Genomic DNA, 27099 nt, shown 5'->3' with positions numbered 1-27099 from the left:
ATGTTTGCCAGCACGGATTTTTAATCCTGGTCTTCTCTCACTTCTCTCGAACAAATCACTGCAACCACTTGGGAAACCATGGGAAAAATCGTGATTGCTACTCCGCATCCGCTGGAGTCTCCCCTCCCGGGGCTCCGACTCCAACGCCCACTTTCCCGCAAGAGTAGCCCGGAAAAGCCACACCGGGTCTCCATGCTCCCACTCACTCCCACCCTGCTGCGTGGAGGCTGGGGGTCAGAACGGCCTGTGGCGCAGCTTGATGACGCATTGCGCCTGCGCGCGCGGTCCACTAGGCGGGTGTGAACCCCGGAGGGGTGTGAGTTACCCGCGCCCGGGAGCCGGCGGCCGCCGGAGAGCCCAGCTTTAGACGCAATGGGGAAGAAGCAGGTGGTAAGCGAGCCTTTCAGTTCAGTTGAGCCGTTCTTCTTTTGAGGAACGTAGAGGTTGAGTTTTGGATGAACGACACGTCATTTTTGCGGGACTTTTGAAATGAGGAGTTGTCGTCTGAACTGTATCTTTGGTTAGAACACGGTCCATAGCATCTTTAGAACAATACTGTTTGTAGACTGATGGAACAGTACCTATCCTTTGCCAGTTCAGTTTTGGGTACTGGATAGTGCTAAGACAGCCGGCGATGTCTTAGTCTTGTAGCGTTTTTATTAACACACTTTTTGAACGAATGGATAGCTAAATGGGACAGTTGTGGAACAAGCAATGAGTTGTTTAAAATTTAACCCTTCAAAATCAATGTCTTCTGCTAGCAGCTTGAGATACTTGGAATATTAAACTGATTACTAGACATATTTGTTAGTGTTTTATTTTGAAAGATTCCAGAGTGCTGCTTAACTGTAATTTCTGTGACCTACAAGCACTTCTTAAAAAACGTGTTATTTTATATTGGCCTATAGCCAATTAATGTTCTGAACACTTTTCTTGTTCATGTAAAGTAGGAAATTTATAGTACATTTAGAATTTTTTTCTTTCTGCCCTAAATTGAGTGTTTCACATTGTATTCAGAGCATACTTTTTAAAAGGTTACTATGTTGTGTTCAGTTCAGTTCAGTTCAGTTCAGTCGCTCAGTCGTGTCGGACTGTTAGCGACCCCATGAATCGCAGCACGCCAGGCCTCCCTATCCATCACCATCTCCCGGAGTTCACCCAGACTCATGTCCATCGAGTCTGTGATGCCATCCAGCCATCTCATCCTGTTAGTAACATTTTAAAAACGTTACTATATAAATGTTAGTATTTTACTCTGTGATTTAAAACCTCCATTGGCTTCCCATTGAATTAAAGCAAAATCTAAGTTCTTTCTGTTGGTCTTCCTAATTAATTTGCCCATGCCTTGATAACCCTGCTTCACCTTTATTGGCCTTCTTTTATCTGAAACTCTCCAAGTCCAATCTCCAGTAAAAGATTTTGTATTTGCTCCCCTTTGGCTCCTTTCTTATTCAGGTCTCAGTTCAAATACCTCAGAGAGACTTTTCCTAACTAAAGCAGCATTCTTCATTCATATATATATAAATATATATGCTTAATGTTATCTTCTAATATTTAACCATTAGGATGTACTTTGCATAAAGCAAGGATCTCTCGGTTCTGTTTATTAATGAATGTATCCCTAACGCTTAGTGCAGTGCCTGGCCTGAAGATAGGAATATAGGAAGGAAGGAATTTTATGTGAAATTTAGAAGTGATAGAAAAAATTAAAATTGCCCATCTGATTCTCATCTATATCTCTTGGGTTTCATTTGATGAACAGGTTTATCAAAAATTTGAAATACATGAAGTAAAGATGCTCCTAGGCCTTTACTTACAAGCAGTTTTCTGTCTTTTTCCCATAGCGTCCTCCACGAGCCCTTCCACCTGTGCCAAGGTAAAAATAATTTATAGTAATTTTATTATCTAGTTTAAAAAATGCAAAATGAATAAAGTGAAAAAATTTGACTAGTACCATTGCACAATTATAATAATTCAGAAAAGACTTCCTCAAGTTTAAAGATGAAAAATCCTTGAATCATTAAGATAACAGTTTTAATTAAACATTCTGTTTCAAAGACTGAATGTCCACATATTATTATCCTGGGTCTGTTCTGAATGTTTTAATGACTTGTTGATCAGAATTCTGATCCTGTTTTGTTTGCGAGAATAGTTTCCTCAGAGTTTAAGCTGATTTTAATCAGTGGCAACATAAGAGTTCTTAATCTGTTTAATCCACTTTATTAATAGACAGGGAGTATGTATATGTAGGTTCAGAAAATATTGGGGTTATTTTGTTAGTCTTATTAAACAGCTTATTACTTATAAATAATAAGCTCATTTGTAAACTAGCTGATTTTCTGTGAAAGCTAATTTTATTTTAAATTTGTAATGATATAAGTCAATTTACAGTCTGACAGTTTAATAGATTTCTAATTAAAAGAGTTTCTCTTTTTGTCTCTGTCCTGATTAAATTTGTTGGTGTCATGTAAAGTGCTATTCAAGGTGAGTTAGTTTTCTGTTAATGTAAAATTTTCTAAATACAGTATTTGATGTTTGAAAGTTAGTTTTTTCCCCCTTAATTTTCCCTTAAACTTAAATCTAAATAGTATACTTTATAATGTCACAATTTTTTTTATCATATTAATCTCCTATGACTGCCATTTTTAAAGGATGGCTGATACTGTGTGACACTAGTTATATGGTTGATATTTGACCTTAGAAGTTAAAAAGTGTTCATCCTTGAATGGAGTCACCTAGAATATAACTGTTGTCTTGCATATAGTTCTGTGATAGGGACTACATCTTCTTTTGTCTCGTTTCATCAGGATAGAGTGGGTTATGTCATGCTAACCCCCAAATCTCAGTACTTAATATCATAAGTGGTTTTTCTGGTTAATGCAAAGTCCATCGTAGGAACAATCCAGGACAGTTACCTTCCTCTGCCTCTTCACTAATGATGCAATGATCTCAGCTACTTCCATGCTGAAGTTCTGCCATCTTAACATGAGGCCCCCTCAGTTGCCACAGCAAGGGGTGGGGAAGCTGGAGGGTTACTCACTGGCTCTTTCAATGTCTTGGCCCCCAAATGGCACAGAACACTTCTGCTCACAGCCTCTTGGTCAGGACCAGTCATAGGACCCAGTCCAAAGGGGCTGGGAAATGTAGGGGATCAGATGAATATTTGATGAGCCCACTTTCTGTCACAGTTTATAACTTTACCGACCAGCCGTGAGCTACTTGTATTACACTATGGGCTTCCTTTAACTTTGTCAATTTCTCACCTTCTTCCCCTAATGTATAGAAGTTGACTGGACCCAGGGAAGAGAAGGGAAAGTTCTTCCCCACTAAAAGTTCCCTTTTCACTCTTCCTTGCATTGGCTTTTAGGCAGCCTTTTCTGGTGTTCTTTCTCTTTTATAGATGATATTCCACTTAGTCGTCCTAAGAAAAAGAAGCCCAGAACGAAAACCCCGCTTGGTAAGAAGTTGTTCTTTGTTGTGTGGGATCACAAGTTTTTCCAGGACCTTGGACATGATAAACATCACAGATCAGGAAGAGGCAAGGCCCTAACAGTCCTAAGTCACTGCTGTGTTAAAGATAGGATCAAGTTCACTCTGAAGCAGTGGGATTCTTGATGGTATTGAGGGATAAGGCAATGGGCAGGCTGAGGAGTATCTAGAAACATTTGTGGAATAAAGGGTAGTGCTGCCCCAAACCTTAACTTCCACAACTTTCTTGGACTCTTTGAGGCCTTTTATCCCCAGATAACGTAAGTTGTCTTAAGCTGTGATCAGTTCCAGACCCTTGAACAGGATACTGGATTTAGAGACACAAGGTTCTTGTATCCCTCATTCCAGTCAGAGAATCTACATTAAAATATGAGTCCGAAGTCAGGGCCATATCATCCAGGTACTAAAACTCCCATAATGAGCAAATTCTATGAACTTTTTTTGTCTTATTCACTGATAATCTTGGATGTTCTGCCGGTAACTTGAACTCAGCATGTTCAGTATTTATTATTACTTCCAATGGTAAGTTTTACTTCTTTTTTTTTTTTTTTTAATTTTATTAATTTATTTGACTGTGCTGGGTCTTAGTTGTGACATATGGGATCTCTGTTTTTGCCTCTGCTGGGTCCTTGTTACTCCATGTGGACTTTCTCGAGTTGTGGCAAATAGGGGCTACTTTCCAGGTGCAGTGTGTGGGCTTCTCACTGCTGTGGCTTCTCTGGTGGAGCACACAGACTCAGTAGGTGTGGTGCACAGGCTTACATGCCCTGCAGCATGTAAAATCTTCTGGAGCAGGGATCGAACCTGTGTCCCCTGCATTGGCGGGCAGATTCTTTACCACTGAGCCACTGGGGAAGTCCAAGTTTTACTTCTTACTTACTTTACTTTTTTACTTACAAGGTTTGTTCATGGACGCCCCTGCTCTCCCAGGGACTAGGGCTGGAAACCTCAGAGACCCCTTTGAATTTTGTCATTTTCACTCTACTTTCTGCCTCTCACAAACCTGCTGCTTCTTCTTTCTTCCTTTTTATTTATTTAGTTATTGTTGGCTCTGCTGGGTTTTTGTTGCTGTGCATGGACTGTCTCTCATTGCCGTGAGCAGGGGCTACTCTTCATTGCGGTGCACGGGCTTCTCATTGCAGTGGCTTCTCTTGTCTTGGAGCACAGGCTTTAGGTGCATAGGCTTCAGTAACTGCAGCACATGGGCTCAGTAATTGCGGCTTGTGGGCTCTAGAGCACTGGCTCAGTAGTTGTGGTCCATGGGCTGTGGTCCACAGCATGTAGGGTCTTTCTGGACCAGGGATTGAACCCATGTTCCCTGCATTGCAAGGTAGGTTCTTAACCACTAGACCACCAGGGGAGCTCAAGCTTGCTTTTTATATAGTAGATTTAATGTATTTTTCCTGCTGTCATTTCCACTGCCACAACTTTGGTTAGTCTAGCACCTTTCTTCCTCTCACCTGAAGTATTGGGGTTGCCTCCAACATTGCTGTGTACCTATAGCTTTCTTTCACCCTACTTTGTCCTGTCCACCACTGCTGGATGAACGTCCTAAAGCTCATAGCTGGTCCTACCTTATGCCTGGTCGGAAACTTATATTAGCTTATCATTGCCTAATAAATGGAGTAATACATGGTGAGTGTAAGAAAAGAGAAAAATGGAGATGGATGTGTACAGAAAGACATATAGACATGGAACAAAAAGAAAAGAGAGGCAGAGAAACTTAGATTCACAAAGATACTCGCTGAAATGCTAGGCTCTAAAAGTGTACTCACAATTAAGTACAGACATGTCTTACCTATGGACTTAAAAAGGTCACTGGTGAAGAATGTAATAAAGACTGAATTGTGGGAACAGAGGTACAGCTCTATCCCAGCTACCAACTATTTTTCTTGTAAAAAAGAAAAAATCAGTACTCTCGACAAAAGGGATATATTGCTGGCTTTTATTAAAGTTGTTGTTCAATTAGGTTATTTCAAATTTTTCACTCCAACAATTTGCAGTTCTTCTACATAAAATAGTGGATGATGGGGAAGAAGAGATATTTCTATAAGATGGATTGCTAGCAGTGAAACTGATGAAAAGACCTGTGCATTATTAATATAAGTTTCTACTAAATTGCCTTTAACAGAGCTTTAGTTATCTTAGTACCAGCAACAGAGTTTGAATGTCACATTTGCTAAGTCCTTGAGAACGCTGGAAAATATCAACTTAAAAAAAATTTTTTTTGTTAACCTAGTGGACAAAAAGTAGCTTTAGTGTTTCCATTTCGCTAAATACTGTTGATAATACTAATATACTAATACGTCTGTTCATTTGTTCACTCATTTGTATTCTTTTGTGAAGAAACTGGCAAGGGAGTGTATGAAGCAGAATTCAGATCTGCCAAAATGTGTCAAAATCTGTTCAAAGATTTAATGAGGGGAGAGATTTACAAGTTCTCTGTTAACTCCAGCTATGCATGATGACTTTATCATGTGTTAATTTATAAATGAAGGACTAAACTTGATATTTAGAGGCTGGAAATCCTCAAGGCGTAAGAGAGTGCCCTGTGGTGATGGTTTCTGTAACGTTTTCACTGTTTGACAGTCAGAAGCGGTTTTCCTCCTCCCTGTCTTTTGTTCTTCTTTCTAGTCCCAGGTTTCTTTCTTCCTCAGTCTTCCTTGCTGCCTCATTTCTTTGTTTTTTCAACTTGAAGCCCAAAGTTACAGGTAAGGGGGGAGGAAATCAAGACTTGGGGCACAATTAGTTTTGTGAGAGAAGAGGATATTAGATAGGAAACGTTCCAGTTCCCCTTTCCCCATATTTTTGAGAGTTAGCAGTCTCTGCTCAAGTTATCCCCATATCCCCCTACTCTGTTTCTCTGTAGCTAGTACTTCTTCGGAAGGTCTTGTTCAGACTGCTGTTGACAGGTCACCTGAGGGCAGCGAGCCACCAACCAAAGACTCCATAGAACATCAAGAAGCTCCTGTTCAACGGAGGCAGAAGAAAGCAAGGCTACCTCTTGGTATGTAAAGAAACCAAGGTTAGGTTGTGACAACAGTTGTGGTTTGAGGGATATGATTAAAAACCTGTCTGTTTCTATTTTTCCCCACTCATATCCAGTTCTTTTTTTTTTTTTTTGCTTAAAATTTTTATCGCTAGGGTAACTCCAGAGGGTTAAGTCAGGAATATTTCAGAGGATCTCTTTTGATCATGAAGTGAAGTGAAGTGAAAGTTGCTTAGTGGTGTCTGACTCCTTGTGACCCCATGGACTATACAGTCCATGGAATTCTCCAGGCCAAGTACTAGAGTGGGTAGCCTATCCCTTCTCCAGGGGATCTTCCCAACCCAGGTATCGAACTGGGGTCTTCTGCATTGCAGGCAGATTCTTTACCAACTGAGCTGAAAAGTGAAAGTGAAGTCACTCAGTTGTGTCCGACTCTGCGACCCCTTGGACTATAGCCCATCAGGCTTCTCCGTCCATGGGATTTACCAGGCAAGAATACTGGAGTGCGTTGCCATTTCCCTTCTCCACGGGATCTTTCTGACCCAGGGATCGAACCTGGGTCTCCCACATTGCAGGCAGGTGCTTTTACCCTCTGAGCCACCAGGGAAGCTGCCACCAACTGAGCTATGAGGGAATATATGTACAGATTATGAGAGAAGGAATGCAATTTCAGAAGCAAAATAGAAAGTTTAGATCTCAACGTGCCTTCCGATGGACAATGTCTCTTGACAGTTCTGGAGGCTAGAAGTCCAAAATCAAGGTGTCCACAGGGCCATGTTTCCTCTAAAGTTTGTAGGAAAGAATCCACCCTAGCCTCTTCCAGATTCTGGTGGTTGTTTGTAGTTCTTGGCATTCTTTGGCTTGTAACAGCATAACTCCATTCTGTGTCCCCATCTTCACTTTTTTCCCTATGTTTCTGTGTCCAAATTTGGCCTTTCTTATAAGGACACCAGCCATTGACTTTAGGGCCCATCCTCATCCAGCATGACCTCGTATTAACTTGATCACATCTGCAAAGACCCTATTTCTAAAGTCTCATTCACAGCTATTGGGGATTAGGACTTGCATGTATCCTTTTCAGGAGACACAATTCAATCCAGAACATATGTACATACACGCACATACAGTAAAAAGAATGGAAGGATATAGCAAAGTGTCAACAGTGGTAGGATTTTTAGGAGGCAGAATTAGGGATGATTTTAAAAAATTTTCTTTCTTTATGTTTACTAAATTTTCATATGTTATATGTGTAACTTTTATAATAATTAGAAAATGACAATAGATTTTACTAGAGTAAAAAAAGGAAGGACCAAACATTGTAAGATTAGCTTTCTCCCATTAACGTTAGCCCCAATGAATGGTTTATTACAAAATAGTTCCCAAGACTATTTGTTTTCTTAGAAAACAGTAGATTCTTATTAGATGAAGAGATTACAGGAGTAGAGAGCAGGAACTAGAATAGTCAGGAGAGTGGAACACAGTTTTGAGAGGCAAGTCAAAGTGGGATACCACAGTGCCGGGGAGCAGTAAGAGGAGAAGCAGAGGGCAGAAGAGGGGGAAAGAGACAGAAATGATCCTCAGACAGTTTTACCAACAGTTTATTTCCTTTAATTCAAGGATAGTTGAATTAAAACTACTCTCTCAGTAATTCAGTTAGGGTACAAAGTTGAAAATCAAGATGGATACCAAAATACCTAGTTTTATAATTCATGAGAAAATTTATTTATAGAAGTGATAGTTTTTAGAAAATTAAGATCGCAACTAAGTCCTGGGCCAAAGAGTACCTTTACTGCCATTCTAGAATGCACCTGCCACTACAGGCCTAGCTTCCTACGTTTGTTTCATTTTTGTTTTGTCCAGCACATCTGTGGTTGGCTGTACTGCTTCTATTTCCAGCCCAGGCTATAAGTGCTTTTAAAAATAGATTTCTAGGGTCTTTGTGGGCATTCCAGGGAGCCATTTCCTGTATTTCCAGATAAGAAGGGTTGCTAGTGGGTTAGAAGGCTCCATTGACTTGCCTGAATTTAATGCTTTGTGTTTAGAAAAGAGTTAACTTGCAGGACTGGACAGGCCTACTTGCTCTAGGGCCGCTTGACTGGAATCTGGGAACTTGGCAGGTAAACAGTTTTCTCAGTTCGGTTCAGTTCAGTTCAGTTGCTCAGTCGTGTCCGATTCTTTGAAACCTGATAGACTGCAGCACGCCAGGCTTCCACGTCCATCTCCAACTCCCAGAGCTTACTCAGACTCATGTCCATCAAGTCAGTGATGCCATCCAACCATCTCATCTTCTGTCATCCCCTTCTCCTCCAGCATCAGGGCCTTCAATCTTTCCCAGCATCAGGGTCTTTTCAAATGAGTCAGTTCTTCACATCAGGTGGCCAAAGTATTGGAGTTTCAGCTTCAGCATCAGTCCTTCCAATGAATATTCAGGACTGATTTCCTTTAAGATGGACTGGTTGGATCTCCTTTCAGTCCAAGTGACTCTCAAGAGTCTTCTCCAACACCACACTTCAAAAGCATCAATTCTTTGGCATTCAGCTTTCTTTATAGTTCAATTCTCACATCCATACATGACTACTGGAAAAACCATAGCTTTGCCTAGACGGACTTTTGCTGGCAAGGTAAAGTCTCTGCTTTTTAATATGCTGTCTAGGTTGGTCATAACTTTTCTCCCAAGGAGCAAGCGTTTTTTAATTTCATGGCTGCAGTCACCATCTGCAGTGATTTTGGAGCCCCCCCAAAATAAAGTCTGTCACTGTTTCCATTATTTCCCCATTTGCCATGAAGTGATGGGACCAGATGCCATGATCTTAGTTTTCTGAATGTTGAGCTTTAAGCCAACCTTTTCACTCTCCTCTTTTACTTAAATCAAGAGGCTCTTTAGTTCTTCTTCACTTTCTGCCATAAGCGTGGTGTCATCTGCATATCTGAGGTTATTGATATTTCTCCCGGCAATCTTGATTCCAGCTTATGCTTCATCTAGCCTGGCATTTCTCATGATGTGCTCTGCATATAAGTTAAATAAGGAGGGTGACAGTATGCAGACTTGACATACTCCTTGCTCAATTTGGAACCAGTCTGTTGTTCCATGTCCAGTTCTAACTGTTGCTTCCTGACCTGCATACATATTTCTCAAGAGGCAGGTCAGGTGGTCTGGTATTCCCATCTCTTTAAGAATTTTCCATACTTTGTTGTGATCCACACAGTCAAAGGCTTTGGCATAAAGCAGAATTAGATGTTTTTCTGGGACTCTCTTGCTTTTTTGATGATCCAGTGGATGTTGGCAATTTGATCTCTGGTTCCACTGCCTTTTCTAAATCCAGTGTGAACATCTGGAAGTTCATGGTTCACGAACTGTTGAAGCCTGGCTTGGAGAATTTTGAGCTTTACTTTACTAGCATGTGAGATGAGTGCAATTGTGCAGTGGTTTTAACATTGTTTGGCATTGCCTTTCTTTGGGATTTGAATGAAAAGTAACGTTTTCCAGTCCTGTGACCACTGCTGAGTTTTCCAAATTTGCTGGCATATTGAGTGCAGCCCTTTCATAGCATCGTCTTTCAGGATTTGAAGTGGCTCAACTGGCATTCCATCACCTACTAGCTTTGTTCGTTGTGATGCTTCTTAAGGCCTACTTGACTTCACATTCCAGGATGTCGGGCTCTAGGTGAATGATCACACCATCATGGTTATCTGGATCATGAAGATCTTTTTTGTATAGTTCTTCTGTGTATTCTTGCCACCTCTTAATATCTTCTGCTTCTGTTAGGTCCATACCATTTCTGTCCTTTATTGTGCCCATTGTTGCATGAAATGTGCCCTTGGTATGTCTTAATTTTCTTGATGAGATCTCTAGTCTTTCCCATTCTATTGTTTTCCTCTATTCTTTACGTTGATAACTGAGGAAGGCTTTCTTATCTCTCCTTGCCATTTTTTGGAACTCTGCAGTCAGATGCTTATATCTTTTTCTCGTTTGCCTTTAGCTTCTCTTCTTTTCTCAGCTATTTGTAAGCCCTCCTCAGACAACCATTTTGCCTTTGTGCATTTCTTTTTCTTGGGGATCGTCTTGATCAATGCCTCCTATACAATGTCACGTAGTTCTTTAGGCACTCTGTCTATCAGATCTATTTCCTTGAATCTATTTTTCACTTCCACTGTGTAATCGTAGGGATTTGATTTAGGTCGTACCTGAATGGTCTAGTTGTTTTCCCTACTTTCTTCAATTTAAGTCTGAATTTGGCAATGGGGAGTTCATGATCTGAGCCACAGTCAGCTCCCTGTCTTGTGTTTGCTGACTGTATAGAGCTTCTCCATCTTTGGCTGCAAAGAATATAAACAGTCTGATTTCGGTATTGACCATCTGGTCATGTCCATGTGTAGAGTCTTCTTCTGTGTTGTTGGAAGAGGGTGTTGGCTATGAGCAGTGTGTTCTCTTGGCGAAACTCTGTTAGCCTTTGACCTGCTTTGTTTTGTACTCCAAGGCCAAATTTGCCTGTTACTCCAGATGTTTCTTGACTTCCTACTTTTGAATTTCAGTCCCCTATAATGAAGAGGACATCTCTTTTGGGTGTTAGTTCTAAAAGGTCTTGTAGATCTTCATAGAACCATTCAACTTCAGCTTCTTCAGCATTACTGGTTGGGACATAGACTTGGATTACTGCGATATTGAATGATTTGCCTTGGAAATGAACAGAGATCATTCTGTTGTTTTTGAGATTGCATCCAAGTACTGCATTTTGGACTCTCTTGTTGACTGTGAGGGCTATTCCATTTCTTTTAAGGGATTCTTGCCCACGGTAGTAAATATAATGGTCATCTGAGTTAAATTCACCCATTCCAGTCCATTTTAGATCACAATTCCTAAAATGTCAATGTTCACTCTTGCTATCTCCTGTTTGACCACTTCCAATTTACCTTGATTCATGGACCTGACATTCCAGCTTCCTATGCAACAGTTGTCTACACTGATACAAAGCTTTCTCTATAAACTGTCAGGGTGGCTCACTGTGCACTATGCACACAGTGAGATTTATGCTGAGCACCTGCTTTTCTTCTGGGAATCTAGAATTTTGGTATGTGTTTGGCACGAGGTGCCTCTGTGATCACTCCCCAGTAAAATTCCTGGCTGCTAAGTGACTGATGAGCTTTCCTGGAAGAGAAAGGAACACATATGTCGTTACAACTTGTTGCTGGAAGAATTAGCACATCCTGTGTGACTTCATTGATAGAGGACTCTTGGAAACTTGGACTTGGTTTCTTTGGGACTTTGTTCCATGAGCTTTTTCCTCGTTCTGATTTTGTTTTGTGTCTTTTTCCTGTAATAAACTGTGAATGTAAATGACTTGTGAGTCCGTTGAGTGAATCATAGAACTTGGAGGTAATCTTGGAGCTCTGACACACCCTCGATGTTGGATGACTTGATTTTTCTTTTTTCATGTTGTTTGGCATCATGATTTCAAATTGTCTGTTGAGTGTTTAGAGGTGTAAAATTTTAAAGATTAATAAGGTGGTGAAAAAAATTGGGGGCCAATTAGAATTCTTAAAGTTCTTTTGTCTTATAGAAGTCTTACATGCTACTTTTCTTTTTTGCATCATAGTTATTTAAAAACTTAGTCTGCTTTATTTTCAGAATTGGAGACTGCCTTTACCCAGAAGAAGACAGCTAGTCCATCTTTATTACCAAATGAAAATGGTATCAATGTGGAGCCAGATGAGGAGCCAGTTATTCAGAAACCTCGAAGGAAGACGAAGTAAGGATTTATTTGTCCTTCTAAATATTCTGCAGAGACACCCTGATGCTTAATTTGGAGCTCCCAAACAGCAGCTTCTAAGTCTTATTAAATACTTGTAGTTGTGTATCTCTAGGATAAGTAGTATTACAAATGTATTAGTTAAACTAATCTAAGGATAACTTTGAAAAGAGTTAGCCCACTGAGAAAAGTAAAATATTATATTTAAATAAATAAAATATTTTAGGAGCTGAATCTAAAGAAGGGGAACACAAATAGAAGATTTTATATAAGTAGTAAAAGTATTACATCAGTTCAGTTCAGTCGCTCAGTTGTGTCCGACTCTTTGCGACCCCATGAATCGCAGCACGCCAGGCCTCCCTGTCCATCACCATCTCCCAGAGTCCACTCAGACTCACGTCCATCGAGTCCGTGATGCCATCCAGCCATCTCATCCTGGGTCGTCCCCTTCTCCTCCTGCCCCCAATCCCTCCCAGCATCAGAGTCTTTTCCAATGAGTCAACTCTTCGCATGAGGTGGCCAAAGTACTGGAGCTTCAGCTTTAGCATCATTCCTTCCAAAGAAATCCCAGGGTTGATCTCCTTCAGAATGGACTGGTTGGATCTGCTTGCAGTCCAAGGGACTCTCAAGAGTCTTCTCCAACACCACAGTTCAAAAGCATCAATTCTTTGGCACTCAGCCTTCTTCACAGTCCAACTCTCACATCCATACATGACCACCGGAAAAACCATAGCCTTGACTAGACGGACCTTAGTCGGCAAAGTAATGTCTCTGCTTTTGAATATACTATCTAGGTTGGTCATAACTTTTCTTCCAAGGAGTAAGCGTCTTTTAATTTCATGGCTGCAGTCACCATCTGCAGTGATTTTGGAGCTCCCCAAAATAGTCTGACATTGTTTCTACTGTTTCCCCATCTATTTCCCATGAAGCGATGGGACCAGATGCTATGATCTTCGTTTTCTGAATGTTGAGCTTTAAGCCAACTTTTTCACTCCTCTTTCACTTTCATCAAGAGGCTTTTGAGTTTCTCTTCACTTTCTGCCATAAGGGTGGTGTCATCTGCATATCTGAGGTTATTGATATTTCTCCTGGCAATCTTGACTCCAGCTTGTGCTTCTTCCAGTCGATATTAAGAATTAAAGGTGATATAGTGAGGTAGGCTATTATTTATTTTCTCGTATTAATAGAATTCAAATTATGATTATTCTAACAATACATAAAATGTTTATTTCATAGGAAATTAAGTCCCAGGTAAAATAGAATGGTATACTTTAAAGAAGTATACTGGGAGTTATATAACGCTATTGTTCATATTTGGAAATGACCCTACACATAGTGATCAGTATCTATATAGAATCATATAATTTTAAGTCTATAAAGAACCTTTCAAATCTAGTTCAGTTACTTCATTTTCCAGATGAGAAAACTGAGGCCCACAGAAAGGTAAGTGACTTGCTGTACATAACAGTTAATAACTGATCCATTTGAGTAAAAACTAAATTTTCTGACTCCAAATCCAGGGTTCTTTCCATTAGACTCGCAAGAACCTCCTTATTTGGGTCTATAAAAGGTCAGAAATCATCCATTTTTCTTACATTCTCCTTGATTACAGGAAAACCCAGCCAGCAGAATTACATTATGCCAATGAACTAGGAGTTGAAGATGAAGACATAATTACTGACGAGCAAAGTAGTCCAGAACAACAGTCTGTATTCACTGCACCCACGGGCATTAGCCAGCCTGTAGGCAAAGTGTTTGTGGAAAAAAGCAGTAAGTAGGTCCTTATTTTGGAACATGAACCCTTTAAGAATTATATAAGGATATCCTTTGACCTAGTAATTATACTTCTGGAAATCTGAATTAAGGAAATAAGTAAAAATATGGATAAAAATTTATACATATTAATGAGAGCAAAAAACTGGAAAAAACCTAAATGTAAAACAGAAGGTGGGTGATTTCAGACAGTTTATGGCATATCTATACAATGAAGTCTTCTGCACCACTAAAAATAATGCCTAGGGAGAATTTTTCACTTCATGTTAAGATGCTAATGAAAAGTAAACATACATGCTTGTAGTTAGAGTTGAACTATAGAGAAATGCATAGGACAAAAGACTAGAAGAAAATACGTTAAAATGTTAATGCTGGTTGTTTCTAGGTTATGAGATGATTGGTAACTTAAAAAACCTCCCTCTCCCCCCACCCATTTCTTTATTCCCTGTTGTACTTTTACCAGTTTTCTGCAATTGGTGGTGATATTGGTGGTGGAGCAAGTAATGATATAAATTCTATCATTAAAAATAAATAAGAGAAAATACAGGATAGTATTGCCATATTAAATGAGAAATACAACATTATAGCTATATTTTTTTTAGAAAAATAGTTCTGACATTGTATATAGCACATTGTATGTAGTGTTGGTTATAACACTACATTTGTGGTGTTTAAGAAAAACCTACTGAAAGCATGATCATAACCATATATTAATCCCATGGATATGCTGTGAACATGCTCCCTAAAGAACTCATCTAAAACATAAAGATTAACCCTTAAAATTTAGAACTTAGATTTTGCGTAAATTGTTTTAGAATTCTGATTCCTTAAGAGCCCACTTTAGGGATCTTGGCGTTGTTGGCCAATGACAAACCTGTGACCCAGAGAGGCGGACTCACCCAGGGTCTCACAGTTGATTAGTACAGAACTGGGACTCGAACCAAAGTTTCATGACTTCTAGTTAAGGGCTGTTAGAGGAGGCTGGCAGGCTCCAGTCCATGGGGTTGCCAAGAGTCAGACACGACTGAGCATGCACGCAGCAAGCAGCAGGACTAGTATACCATGTGGCCATTTAATTTGCTTCAGTCTGTTTTCAAGCATTGGAGGGCCTGATGTTGAAGCTGAAACTCCAATACTTTGGCCACCTGATGTGGAGAGCTGATCCATTTGAAAAGACCCTGATGCTGGGAGAGATTGAGGGCAGGAGGAGAAGGGGACAACAGGATGAGATGGTTGGATGGTATCACCAACACAGTGGACATGGGTTTGGATAGACTCTGGGAGTTGGTGATGGACAGGGAGGCCTGGCATGCTGCGGTTCATGGGGTTGCAAAGAGTCGGACATGACTGAGAGACTGAACTAAGCTGAACTGATTTTCAAGCAATATCACTCAATCCTCATTTTTATTCTTGCTTCCTGTAGCACAGAAACTTCCCTTAGTAAAGTAACTGACCATGGAATGTACCAGTGATTTGCCTAGCAGTTGCTTTTTCTTTGGGAACATTAGGTATCCCACTTCTGTCTTCCCTTCTCCAAAGTGCCTGACAGCCAGGTTTGGCAAAGATAATGGAACCTTTCCAGTTTCCTGAGGTCCATTTGTAGATTGGCTGATGAATGAGAAGGAGCCTTCTTGTCTGCAGAGGAAGCATAAAGCTCTGCTCACAGTATTGAGTTCTGACCTTTGAACTGACGGTTTCCATGGGGATCTTCTTAAGACCAGTGTATGAAACAATCCGTTTCTTTTCTGTCATCACAGAATGCCATACTACATATGCTGGCATCTTTTCCTGAGGAATTTGAAGTGTTTTCAAATATTGACTTACCTTTATAGTAGTAGGATTTATACTTTAATACTTGTAAAAATCTCTAAATGAGAATATTTTAGACTATATCATGTTAAAGGTTTACAGACTTCATTCTGAATTACAAGTTCATTGTTGTATTTCACTAAATAAATTGATTTCCAAGACTGCTACTTTAACATCTGTTTCGGGTTGAGAAGAAAGTACGTGGACATCATTTACTTCTCTTCAAGATTAAAACATTGTATGTTTTTAGCAACTGAGAGAAAAGAGACTTCTGAAGTAGGAGCCGAATCAGGGAGAATTTTTAGACAAGAAAACAGTAAAATTTCAGTCTCAACATGAGAATAAATGTGGAATAACAAGAAAGATCCTCAGAGTTCTCTGTTGTGAGTTGTTTTTAATTGTGTGTTGTGTTCTTAGGGCGATTCCAGGCTGCTGATCGGTCAGAGTTGATTAAGACCACAGAAAAGATTGATGTGTCAATGGACATGAAACCTTCCTGGACGACCAGAGATGTTGCACTGTCGGTGCATCGGGCTTTCCGGTGACTGATTTTGTTGGACTTTTCTAAAGACAAATGTTCCACAATTTTTTAAGTATTGATTGTTCAATACTGTTAAAAAATTGACAACTTAAAATGGTGGGTGCATATATTTTTCAAACATTCAATTAGAGTTAAATGATCTGCCTATTAGTATAGAGAAAAGAAAAGCTTGTTTTTACCTGTTGTGAAATGTTGAACTTTGTTCTTACACATGAATAGATTCGAAGAATGCGCTTTTTGCTTTAGTCTTTGGTGTATGTTAACAAAACCGTTTTCTATTCAGGATGATTGGTGTCTTCTCCCATGGCTTCCTGGCTGGCTGTGCTGTGTGGAACATTGTTGTGATCTATGTTCTGGCAGGAGATGAGCTTTCTGACCTCTCAAACCTTCTACAACAATACAAGACATTAGCATATCCATTCCAGAGTCTTCTCTACTTGCTTTTGGCTCTGAGTACAGTTTCAGCCTTTGACAGGTAAGACTGTTGTGATCGTAGGCCCCTCTAACTTTCTTCAGAAGGAAGTGTTGAGCAAAATGTGTCCCTGAAAAACTATGACATTTTCAAAATAGAATTACAGGATATTAATATTATTTTGACTTTTTAAAGAGCAATTCTGTTTCTGTTCTTTTTGAGGGGAGGAGATGGGACTGTTGTGAGCAAAAACATACCCCAAAGTCTTAACCCGTTCAGCATCAACTCTAAATCCAAAATTTCATCCAAATATAATCAACTCAAAAAGTCCCAAACATACACACTGCTGTATCTATAACCAAAAGGGACCTATTGTATAGACCGTGGGACTCTGCACAGTGTTATGTGGCAGCCTGGATGGGAGAGGGGTTTAGGGAAGAATGGATACATGTATATGTATGGCTGGGTCCCTTCTCTATTCACCTGAAACCATCACAACATTGTTAATTGGCTATACTGCAATACAAAATAAAAATTTTAAAAAAAGACCCAAATATCTTCCAATGCACTGAATCAGGTATAGTCAAGACTCTGAGTACCCCAGTTTCCTAGGGCTGCTGTAACAAAAGTACCACAAACTGGGTGGCTTGAAACAACAGGAACGTGTTCTCTCACAGTTTTGGAATCTGAAAGTCTAAAACCAAGGTGTTGGCAAGGTTGGTTCCATTTTAGAGGGATCCATGGAGAGTCTGTTCCTGCCTGTCCCTTAGCTTCCAGTGGTTTCTGGCAGTCCTTGCTGTCCCTTGGCTTGTAGACGCGTTACTCCAGCCTCTCCCTCTGTTATCAGATGGCAGTCTTACTTGTGTGTCCACGGATCTGTGTCCCTTCTTGTAAAGACAACAGTCTTCCTGGATTAAGGCCCCTTGTAATGGCCTCATCTTAAGTTGACTACATCAGTAAAGATTCTGTTTCCAAAGAGGGTCACATTCACAGGTTCCAGGGTTTAGAAGTTCAATATGTCTTTTTAGGAACACAATTTAACCCACTAAGAAAACAACAGCTAATCACTCAATAGTATGAGTAATTAAAGGAAGTAGAATCTAATAAAATGGCTGATCAAGTTTGTTTCTTCTTAATGCTAAAGGAATGATAACTAAAATAGTCTTTAGTTAAATGTTTTATGTGGCCTTTGTAGATAAGATTTTTTCATGTGTGTTAAGTATAAACTGTAGCTACTTAAAGCTTCATAATAATGTGGTAGCATTAAAACAGAGAAGAAAGAAAATGTTGTCTAGAGACTACAGTTTTGTACAGTTTTGTAAGACATTTACAACTACACTGTGACAAGAGGCTTTTGTATTTTCTAGGATTGACTTTGCTAAAACGTCAGTAGCAATCCGAAATTTTCTTGCTCTGGATCCAAGAGCTTTAGCGTCTTTCTGTAAGTAAATAATTTGATAACTGTGTAAATTTGAATCAGAAAAAAAGTATAATTTTATTTTAAAAATGATTTTATATTATTGCTACCTAAAACAATTCATATCAATATTCAGTGGAATTTGTAATTAAACTATGGTAGGTATAATTTTGATAGAATTATTTTTCAGTGGAGGTTTAGAATTATTTTTCAGTAGAGGTTTAGAATTATTTTTCAGTAGAGGTTATCTAACTTTTTAAAGTTTATTGTTCTGTATTACTTAATATTTAACTTTTGTATTTTCTACTTGACATTAAACAAATAGGGCTGATAGGGCATTTTAGTAACAAATACTATTTGTTTTTACCTTTTTGGTAATTTGGAGTAAATTTTGTTCTAATTATGAGAAAATTAATAAAACTAACTTTAGAACCTTGAATCATTTAATTTCTTAAATGATCTTCTAGATTCTTGTCAGTCTAATGATAAAATAGTGAGTATCTAAAGCCCCTTCTCTACCTGTGTTGAAAAATAATGTAAGACTATCCAGCCTATTGAAATTGACCAAATGAAAATTTTTTATGTCATCATTTCCCAAAGCTCAGATTATTTTTGACCTTAAAGTTCTTTATAAATTCCAAACAAACTGGGTTGTTAAAAATACATTGTTAGTAATTCATTTGTCTTTTCTCAGTGTACTTTACTGCTCTTATATTATCTCTGAGTCAACAAATGACAAGTGACAGAATCCACCTTTACACACCTTCTTCTGTTAACGGTAGCCTCTGGTAAGAATTCATAGTAGCACTAGTAATTGTTGGTCGTAATAATAGCAACAGTGGGCGGAATGGTGCTATTCTTGTTTTTTCACTCCTTTACTTGTTTTCACCTATAAATAGTAATGAGGGCCTTGTTTTTGTTTCTAAAATTGTGGCCAAAAAAGCCCCCTGTTCCATTGGTTAATGGATAACTATTGTTATATACTCTTGCATTTTTAATGAAAATGTTTTGTAAACAATGTTTTAAATCTTTTAAGTTATGGTTTTAAAATTCTCATGATATATATAGTGTATTTCATAGGGAAGTTATATTTTATGCTTGTTATTCCTCTAGATAAGGATGGCTAATTTTTTTTAAGTTTATAAAATAGATATATCTGGATATTTGGATCACAATGAAGACATTTCTGATGAGTATTGCTTTACCTCTAGGGCAGAAGGAATTGAGGAGCAGGTTCTTCAGCCATGGATTGTGGTGAATCTGGTGGTGGCCATTCTGGTTGGGTTATCTTGGCTTTTTTTGTCTTACCGGCCAGGCATGGATCTTAGTGAAGGTATTAAAGAAAAAAATGGTATAAATACATCATAAAATCTTCTATAATGACTTCATAAATCTTCTTTTAATGGATATAGCATTATGTCATTTATACTTTATAGTATTATAACATTTCAATAACAAAGATGCATTTAAAATAACCCAAGAAGTGTAACAATAAAGTGGTGAAACTGAATGCTGCAAAAAACAGGAGTGTGTAGGAGAGCTGGAGTCTTGGAGCACTTAATGAGGGTTTGCACATATTTTGGAGATATTTCTTTTCTTGGACCCTTTCAGGTATTGTATAGAAAGTCTTTGCTCTTCCTTTCTCTTAGTCTCTTTCTGATCAAAGTATCTCTTGCTACTCAGTCGCTAAGTCGTGTCTGACCCTTTGAGAACCTATAGACTATAGCCCTCCAGTCTCCTCTGTCCATGGGCTTTTCCCAGCAAGAGTACTGGAGTGGGTTGCCATTTCCTCCTCCAGGGCATCTTCCCAACCCAGGGATTGAACCTGCAGTTCCTGCAGTGCTTCCTGCACTGCAGGCAGATTCTTTACCGCTGAGCCTCTGGGGAAGCCCATAAATTTGAAATAAATGATATGCTTCATCTGTTAGCCTCTGCTAGATACATATTCAAGTGAATTTACTCTTACCTCCTCCTCTACCTGGCACAAATTCTTAACCCTTCATTGTCTAATGAAGTGTTTAGCAATCTTTAGTGTGCCCAGAGTAAAGTGAGATTTACTAATCTGTAGTCTCAGAACCCTTTTGGAACACCTGAAGAAGAATCACATTTGCAAACTGCTAGTCTTTCAGCATTGCTCTGAGAACAGCTTAGTGTTTGTATTGTAAGTTGTGTTTCCTGGTAGATGTTCTGCAGTTTCATCCTTGAATCTATTTGCTGTTTTCTGGACTTTGGCTATTATTTAATTCTTGATTTGTTAAGCAAAACATTTAACCACAATTTGATCAACTGATTACAGCCTGTGTCTCAGAAATCTTGGAACTGAGAATCTTTCCAACATTTCCATTTGTAAAAACCAAGACAAAAAATGTAATAATCTTGTGTGTTTTCATTCATGAATGTATCTTTTCTTGTGTTATTCACTAATTATTCCTTTTAGATATATTTAAAATATTTTAAAAGTCTTCTTAGGCTTTAGGTAGTTCACAGTTTTTCATTAACTTGGTTGTAGTTTTTCATCATTCAAAGATTTTATTTTTCATCTAATGTTTATATCAGGGGACTTTATTTTACTAAATTCCTAAGGTTTTCTTTTTTTTAATATTTCTTGGTATTTTAGTAAATTATGGGACTATGCTTAGTGATAGTTTAAATGTCAAAATGCCAATTAATAACATTCTCCACTGGGGTTGAAGCTAATTCAGCTGGCTTATGCAGTATTCAGTCTTAATCACACAGTATATGTTACTTATATTTCCAGAATCCTGCTCTCTTTTAGGGTTATGTGAGTCAAAGAACATTTTCATATGGATAAAAAAATGGAAATATAAAATGAGGAAGATAATACTCACTTAAAGGGAGTTTATGGTGATTAAATGGGGTCACATATTTAAACTTTCCTGGCACACACCTAATCTTAGTTCCAGGTCCTCCTCTATGTCTGTGTCCTATTTTTAGGTTATCATGATCACTATAGAATTAGACTTCTTTAGCCGTTTAATGATGCTGGATTCTCTAAGTGACTTAAACTTCCTGGTATGAGTTATTATATTGTCTCTACTATATATATTTTATTTTTCAGGAGTTTGCAATGCATTAAAAACTTGTACGTCTCAAAATGCAGAACTCGTACATTTGTCAATAGCTCATCTTTTAAAACTCAGAGTTCACTATTAAGAAATCTTACTTGTACTCAAATAAGAATTATATAATACAAAGAATTTATAATAATTCTTTATAACATAAAGAATTATAATTCTATTATATAATATGTCAATATTTTAAGACTGTTTATTAGTAAGTTATAAAACTCTTTCTGAGTTGCTGGGAAATCATTTTAAGTATGATTTGTTCATTTTCTCTCCCAGAGTTGATGTTCTCTTCGGATGTGGAAGAATATCCTGATAAAGGAATCAAAGCCTCTTCATAGTGCCAACTCACCTTCTGAGTAACGACCTAGTATTTAGAATTTTTCCCATTCTTGTTTTTAAATGTATTTTTTTATATGTACAGATGTATTTGGAATTGATTTTTGATTATATAATACTGAAAAATTTCTCAGGATTATGGAAAATGTTAAAATTGTATCTGCAATTTATACCCAAACATTAATTTCTATAGCATTATCATCTTTATGATGAAGAAGATAATGAACTAGAAACCAACAGGTGAAAAGTGTTTATTTCCTGTTTTTTCAGATTAGTTGCATTTATAATCATTATCATTAAAAGCAGTAATACAGTGCTTTTAAAAAAGCCGTAACTTTAGTGTTACAAAATATCTATCAAGTTTAAACATAAATTTAGAGAATAGAGAAGAAGGGGAGGAAAAGGACCTTCATTATTTATTTTTCGTGTTTCCTGACTGAATAAATTGAAATATGAATTTTGTCATTTTTGAAACTGGTTCAGTGGTTGTGTATCATGTAATAAGTAAAATATAATTTAGCTTGAAAGATGGCTAATAAAAAGGAAATGTAACTTTCATTTGAGAAGTTATATAATTGTAGAAGTTTATTTTTTTAAAGACCTATACCAGTAGTTCCCATATCTGGTTGCACATCAGAATCATTTAGGGACCTTTAAGAAACATATACAGCAAAAGAGAAGCCAAGCTGGCCAAGAGTTCGGGAGAGTAAAGGAGAGGCCTGTGCGCTTATTAAGTTAACACTCATTTGACCTTTGCAGACCTTTTCCCCTGCCTCTTTTTTTAAACGACAAGAAGTATGAGTAGAAATTCACCATACCTGTTCCCAAGTTCTTTGTCAGAGAGATCTTTGACCTTCACGGAAATCCCACTCTTCATGTGGGTCCTGCCATGGAAGAGATCTCTTCAGAGCTGTATCTATTGGTGCCTCAGCTGATATGAGACTTAGAGCTCAAGACATGAAGGCTTACTGTGGGAAAGGATGTCTCAGAGTCTCTTGAGCACCTCAGTAAAACTGAACCTGCCCTGATTAGCAACCCACTGAATGCTGTGGAACAGAAGAGGATTGATAAGTTGATGATGGAGTTGGATGGTGCTGAGAATAGGTCTAAATCTGATACACATGCCATACTAGGAATATCTTGCTTGTCTATAAGGTATTCTCCAGCTGTCAGGAGCTGCTGAAAAGGGAATCCCCCCTACTGTTACATGTGTATCTCTATGTATATATTAAGTTCTATACAGTTTTATCAATTGTGTATGGTTGTGTATCTACCAAGTCTAAAAGCTGTAAGAATCTCTCATGTTGCCCTTTTATAAACAGACAATATCCTTCCTACATCCTTTCCCTGTACCACTAACCCCAAGCCCTGGCAACTACTAATGTCTTCTATTTCTTAAATCTTATAATTTCAATAATAAGTTGAATTATACAATATGTAATCTTTTGGGATTAGCTTTTTTCTGCTCAGTGTATTCCCTGGAGATTCACCCATGTTGTAAGGCCATAGTTCATTCCTTTTTATTGCAAAGTCACATTGCAAGTTATTGAAGTTTAACCATTTACCTGTCAAAGGACATCTGAGCTGATTCCACTTTTATTTATGAATAAAACTACTACAAAAATTTGTGTATAGGTTTTTGAATGAATGTGAGTTTTACAGATTTTATTTTCTTGGGCTCTAAAATCAATGCAGATGGAGACTGCAGCCACAAAATTAAAAGATGCTTGCTCTGTGGAAGAAAAGCAATGACAAACTAAGACAGCCTATTAAAAAGCAGAGACATCGCTTTGCCAGCAAACGTCCATATAGTCAAAGCTATGGTTTTTTCAGTAGTCATGTACGGATGTGAGAGTTGGACCATAAAGAAGGCTCAGCACCCAAGAACTGATGCTTTTGAATTGGAGTGCTGGAGAAGACTCTTGTGAGTCTTCTCACAAGGTCAAACCAGTCTATCCTAAAGGAAATCAACTGAGAATATTCATTGGAAGGACTGATGCTGAAGTTGAAGCTCTAATACTTAGCTACCTGATGCAGAGAGCCAACTCATTGAAAAAGACCCTGATGCTGGGAAAGATTGAGGGCAGGAGAAGAAGGGGACAACAGAGGATAAGATGGTTGGATGGCATCACTGACTCAATGGACATGAGTTTGAGCAAACTCCAGGAAATAGTGAAGGACAGGGAAGTCTGGTGCTCTCCAGCCCATGGGGTCACAAAGAGTCGGACAAGACTTAGTAACTGAACAGCAACAAAAACACCCAGGAGTACAACCATTGGGTTGTATGGTAGTTTTATGTTTAGTTTGTTAAGAAGTTGCCAAAGTCTTTTTCTAGGGTGACCATACCATTCTACACATTCTGGCGACATTTTGTGTGTGTATGAAGAATCCAAATCAATTTTTTTAATGTCCCACCTTTATTTTTATTTAATTTTTTCTCCTGAAGGTATCATCCAATTTGTATCTCCTGAATTTCCTATAGCCCAGAAGTTACGGCTAGAGATTTGGTTAGATTTAGGTTAGATTTTTGTTGCATCACGTGAACCCTAAGGAAGTTGGAATGTGCTGGAGGACAGCAAGTCTCTGAACAGTCATTAAACATGACTCAAAATGACAACAAACATGTCAAGGATGTGGAGCTATTGTGTGGTGAGCCCTGAAGAGTGAAGAGTGAGGATCAGATTTTTACCTCCAACAACTCTATTTTTTTTTTTTTTTTTGGAAATTAACTAATTCTAATAGTGTGAGTCCACTAATAGGAATATGCCAAGTAGAAGCTTGGAGCTAGCAGTTAATTCTGCTTTGGGGGTATGTGTATGGGGTTATAAAACTTTACTAAAGGCTAAACTCTGAGGTGGCCGTTGAATAAAAGAAAACCTGATTCCATATAGAATATCCATAAGAAATGATCCTGAGGTGGTATAGAGCATTTTGGAGTCTCTTGTTTTCTGTATTGAAGAATATTTTGTGGCTGATTAAAGAAACTCTGAACATTTCTGATTTTCTGTGCTTTAAAAGGTAAGCTGCATGAACACTGGGGCAGTGGGAAGAGTGGATGATGGTAGGCCAGGGACCCCTGCAGTAAAGCACTGCAGCCGTCTATGTGAGATACCCTAAAGGAGGAGCCATAAAGAGGAAGAATCGGGTTCAAATATTTAGGGTTTGAATTCAAAACAGAAGTTTTAAGATTTTGTGGATATGACATTGCTACACGAAATGTGTTTGGAACATAGACGTCTGAGAAGGAAGATGAATATTAACGTGTTGGGTTATGAATCTGTGGGACAGTCGAGTAAAAGTATCCAAGTAAACTTAAAAATATAGCATCTGGAACTCAGGGGATAGTATTCGGAGGTGTACGGAGAAGAGAGGTTTATGATGGATTAAAGGGCAGACAGGAAACGAGCTAAATTCAGTCACCGTGCTGAGGAGCTTTGCTGTCAGGCATTAAGCTCAGACTTCCTTCAAAGGGAGGCTGAAACGGCAGTTGGAACTAGCACAGCCCCTGTTCCAGCCTGGGGCAGAGGCCGGCCTGAATGTGCAGGTCACGTGGTGTGTGCGCGTGCACAGGAAAAGCGCGGGAAAGGTGGTGAGAGGGCTGCGCTTGCGCAGTAGCAGGCAGTCGGTTAGTGCGCAGACCTGCCCAGCCGAGGATGGAGGGATGGAGCCGCCCCAAGACATGGCTAAGGTTTCCAACACAGAAGATAATCACAACAGGCGGATCCATTCCCTGTACACAGCACCGTTATTTCAGAGAATTTCCCAAGCCAACTTGGAAAATAGGCAAGCAAGGGGATTGGAATTCTCTTCTACAGCCTGGAACGTCCAGGGGCGGGACAAGACCCCTAATCTGTCCAAAGTCGAGTCTAAGGAGGGTCCTGGGTACCGGCTGCTGAATGTAAGTGGGGGGTCTGGGTGGTGGAGTCTGTCCCCTGACCCCGTAGAGGATCAGGCAGGACCAGGGGCTCAGTGTGCCAGTGGGAGGGAGGGAAACCTGCCCTCGTTTAGAGAGTTGTATCACTTCATGGGAAATAGATGGGGAAACAGTGGAAACAGTGGCTGACTTTATTTTGGGGGGCTCCAAAATCACTGCAGATGGTGACTGCAGCCATGAAATTAAAAGACGCTTACTCCTTGGAAGAAAAGTTATGACCAACCTAGATAGCATATTGAAAAGCAGAGACATTACTTTGCCGACTAAGGTCCGTCTAGTCAAGGCTATGGTTTTTCCTGTGGTCATGTATGGATGTGAGAGTTGGACTGTGAAGAAGGCTGAGCACCGAAGAATTGATGCTTTTGAACTGTGGTGTTGGAGAAGACTCTTGAGAGTCCCTTGGACTGCAAGGAGATCCAACCAGTCCATCCTAAAGGAGATCAGTCCTGGGTGTTCATTGGAGGGACTGATGTTGAAGCTGAAACTCCAATACTTTGGCCACCTGATGTCGAGAGCTGACTCATTTGAAAAGACCCTGATGCTGGGAAGTATTGAGGGCAGGAGGAGAAGGGGATGACAGAGGATGAGATAGTTGGATGGCATCACCAACACAATGGACATGGGTTTGGGTGAACTCCAGAAGTTGGTGATGGACAGGGAGGCCTGGCGTACTACAGTTCATGGGGTCGCAAAGAGTCAGACACGACTGAGCGACTGAACTGAGCTGAACACCTGAGGAAGAGTTTTCTTGTGGGGCACTGACAGTTATTTAACTTGTTAGAGTCCCATTTAATTACTGCCTACCCTGAAGGGTTGTCTGAAGAACTAAAAGAGGTAATAATATAAAATACTTAATGCAGTGTGAAGTAAAGCATTAATAGATGTTAGCTGCTAACATCATCATAATCATCACTGGGAATCATTTGTCTAAAGGGCTCAGCTCCAGAAACATCAGTTAGCTCTCCTTTCAATGCCTGAGGTTCTTATACATGGACCTGCAGGAGCAAAACTGTATCATGTCTGCAAAATGAATTATTGGTGTCCTGTTCTTAATTAGCTAAATTTGTATCTGAAGTATGTGAAACTCGAGTTTAATTTCCGTTTAGAGAAGGCAATGGCAACCCGCTCCTGTACTCTTGCCTGGAAAATCCCATGGTCAGAGGAGCCTGGTAGGCTGCAGTCCATGGGGTCGCTAAGAGTTTAACACAACTGAGCAACTTCACTTTCACGCATTGGAGAAGGAAATGGCAACCCACTCCAGTGTTCTTGCCTGGAGAATCCCAGGGACGGGGGAGCCTGGCGGGCTGCCATCTATGGGGTCACACAGGGTCGGACAGGGCTGAAGCAACTTAGCAGCAGCAGCAGCAGCAGCAGGGGTACTGCCGAAACATAGAGGAAATGGAAAAGGGGAATCAAACTGAAACTCACATTTTCAAAGTTTGTTAGAGTGTTATTAGGAAATTTTCCATTGTTTGTTGTTCTTAAGTTATTAAAAAAATAGTACAGTATTTATCAGGAAACAATTTGTATACATAAAGATATTGTCCTATCAGGAAACAAATG

At 39.2% G+C, this 27099-nt stretch overlaps 2 protein-coding genes across 2 annotated transcripts in view; both read left to right on the top strand.

The window, feature by feature from the left end:
• Positions 1-192: 192 nt before the first annotated feature.
• Positions 193-21630, top strand: TMEM237 (transmembrane protein 237). Its single transcript, XM_052635887.1, is given in 15 exon segments — positions 193-248; positions 250-319; positions 322-390; positions 1845-1876; positions 2474-2484; positions 3401-3457; positions 6359-6496; positions 12105-12225; positions 13838-13995; positions 16225-16348; positions 16632-16823; positions 18128-18201; positions 18872-18965; positions 19389-19510; positions 21543-21630. Coding segments are annotated over 15 exon segments (1380 nt in total). The 3' UTR covers positions 21605-21630.
• Positions 21631-25263: 3633 nt separating this feature from the next.
• C2CD6 (C2 calcium dependent domain containing 6) overlaps positions 25264-27099 on the top strand; it is a 122490-nt gene continuing 120654 nt past the window's right edge. The window contains exon 1 of the mRNA XM_052635993.1: positions 25264-25500. Within this exon, the coding sequence (XP_052491953.1) occupies positions 25264-25500 (237 nt within the window). The remainder of the gene's footprint in view (positions 25501-27099) is intronic.

This window comes from Budorcas taxicolor, chromosome 2 (assembly GCF_023091745.1).
Source record: "Budorcas taxicolor isolate Tak-1 chromosome 2, Takin1.1, whole genome shotgun sequence".
Taxonomy (NCBI): domain Eukaryota; kingdom Metazoa; phylum Chordata; class Mammalia; order Artiodactyla; family Bovidae; genus Budorcas; species Budorcas taxicolor.
The sequence above is the reverse complement of the archived record's forward strand: the minus strand, read 5'-3'. Positions and strand labels throughout refer to the sequence as shown.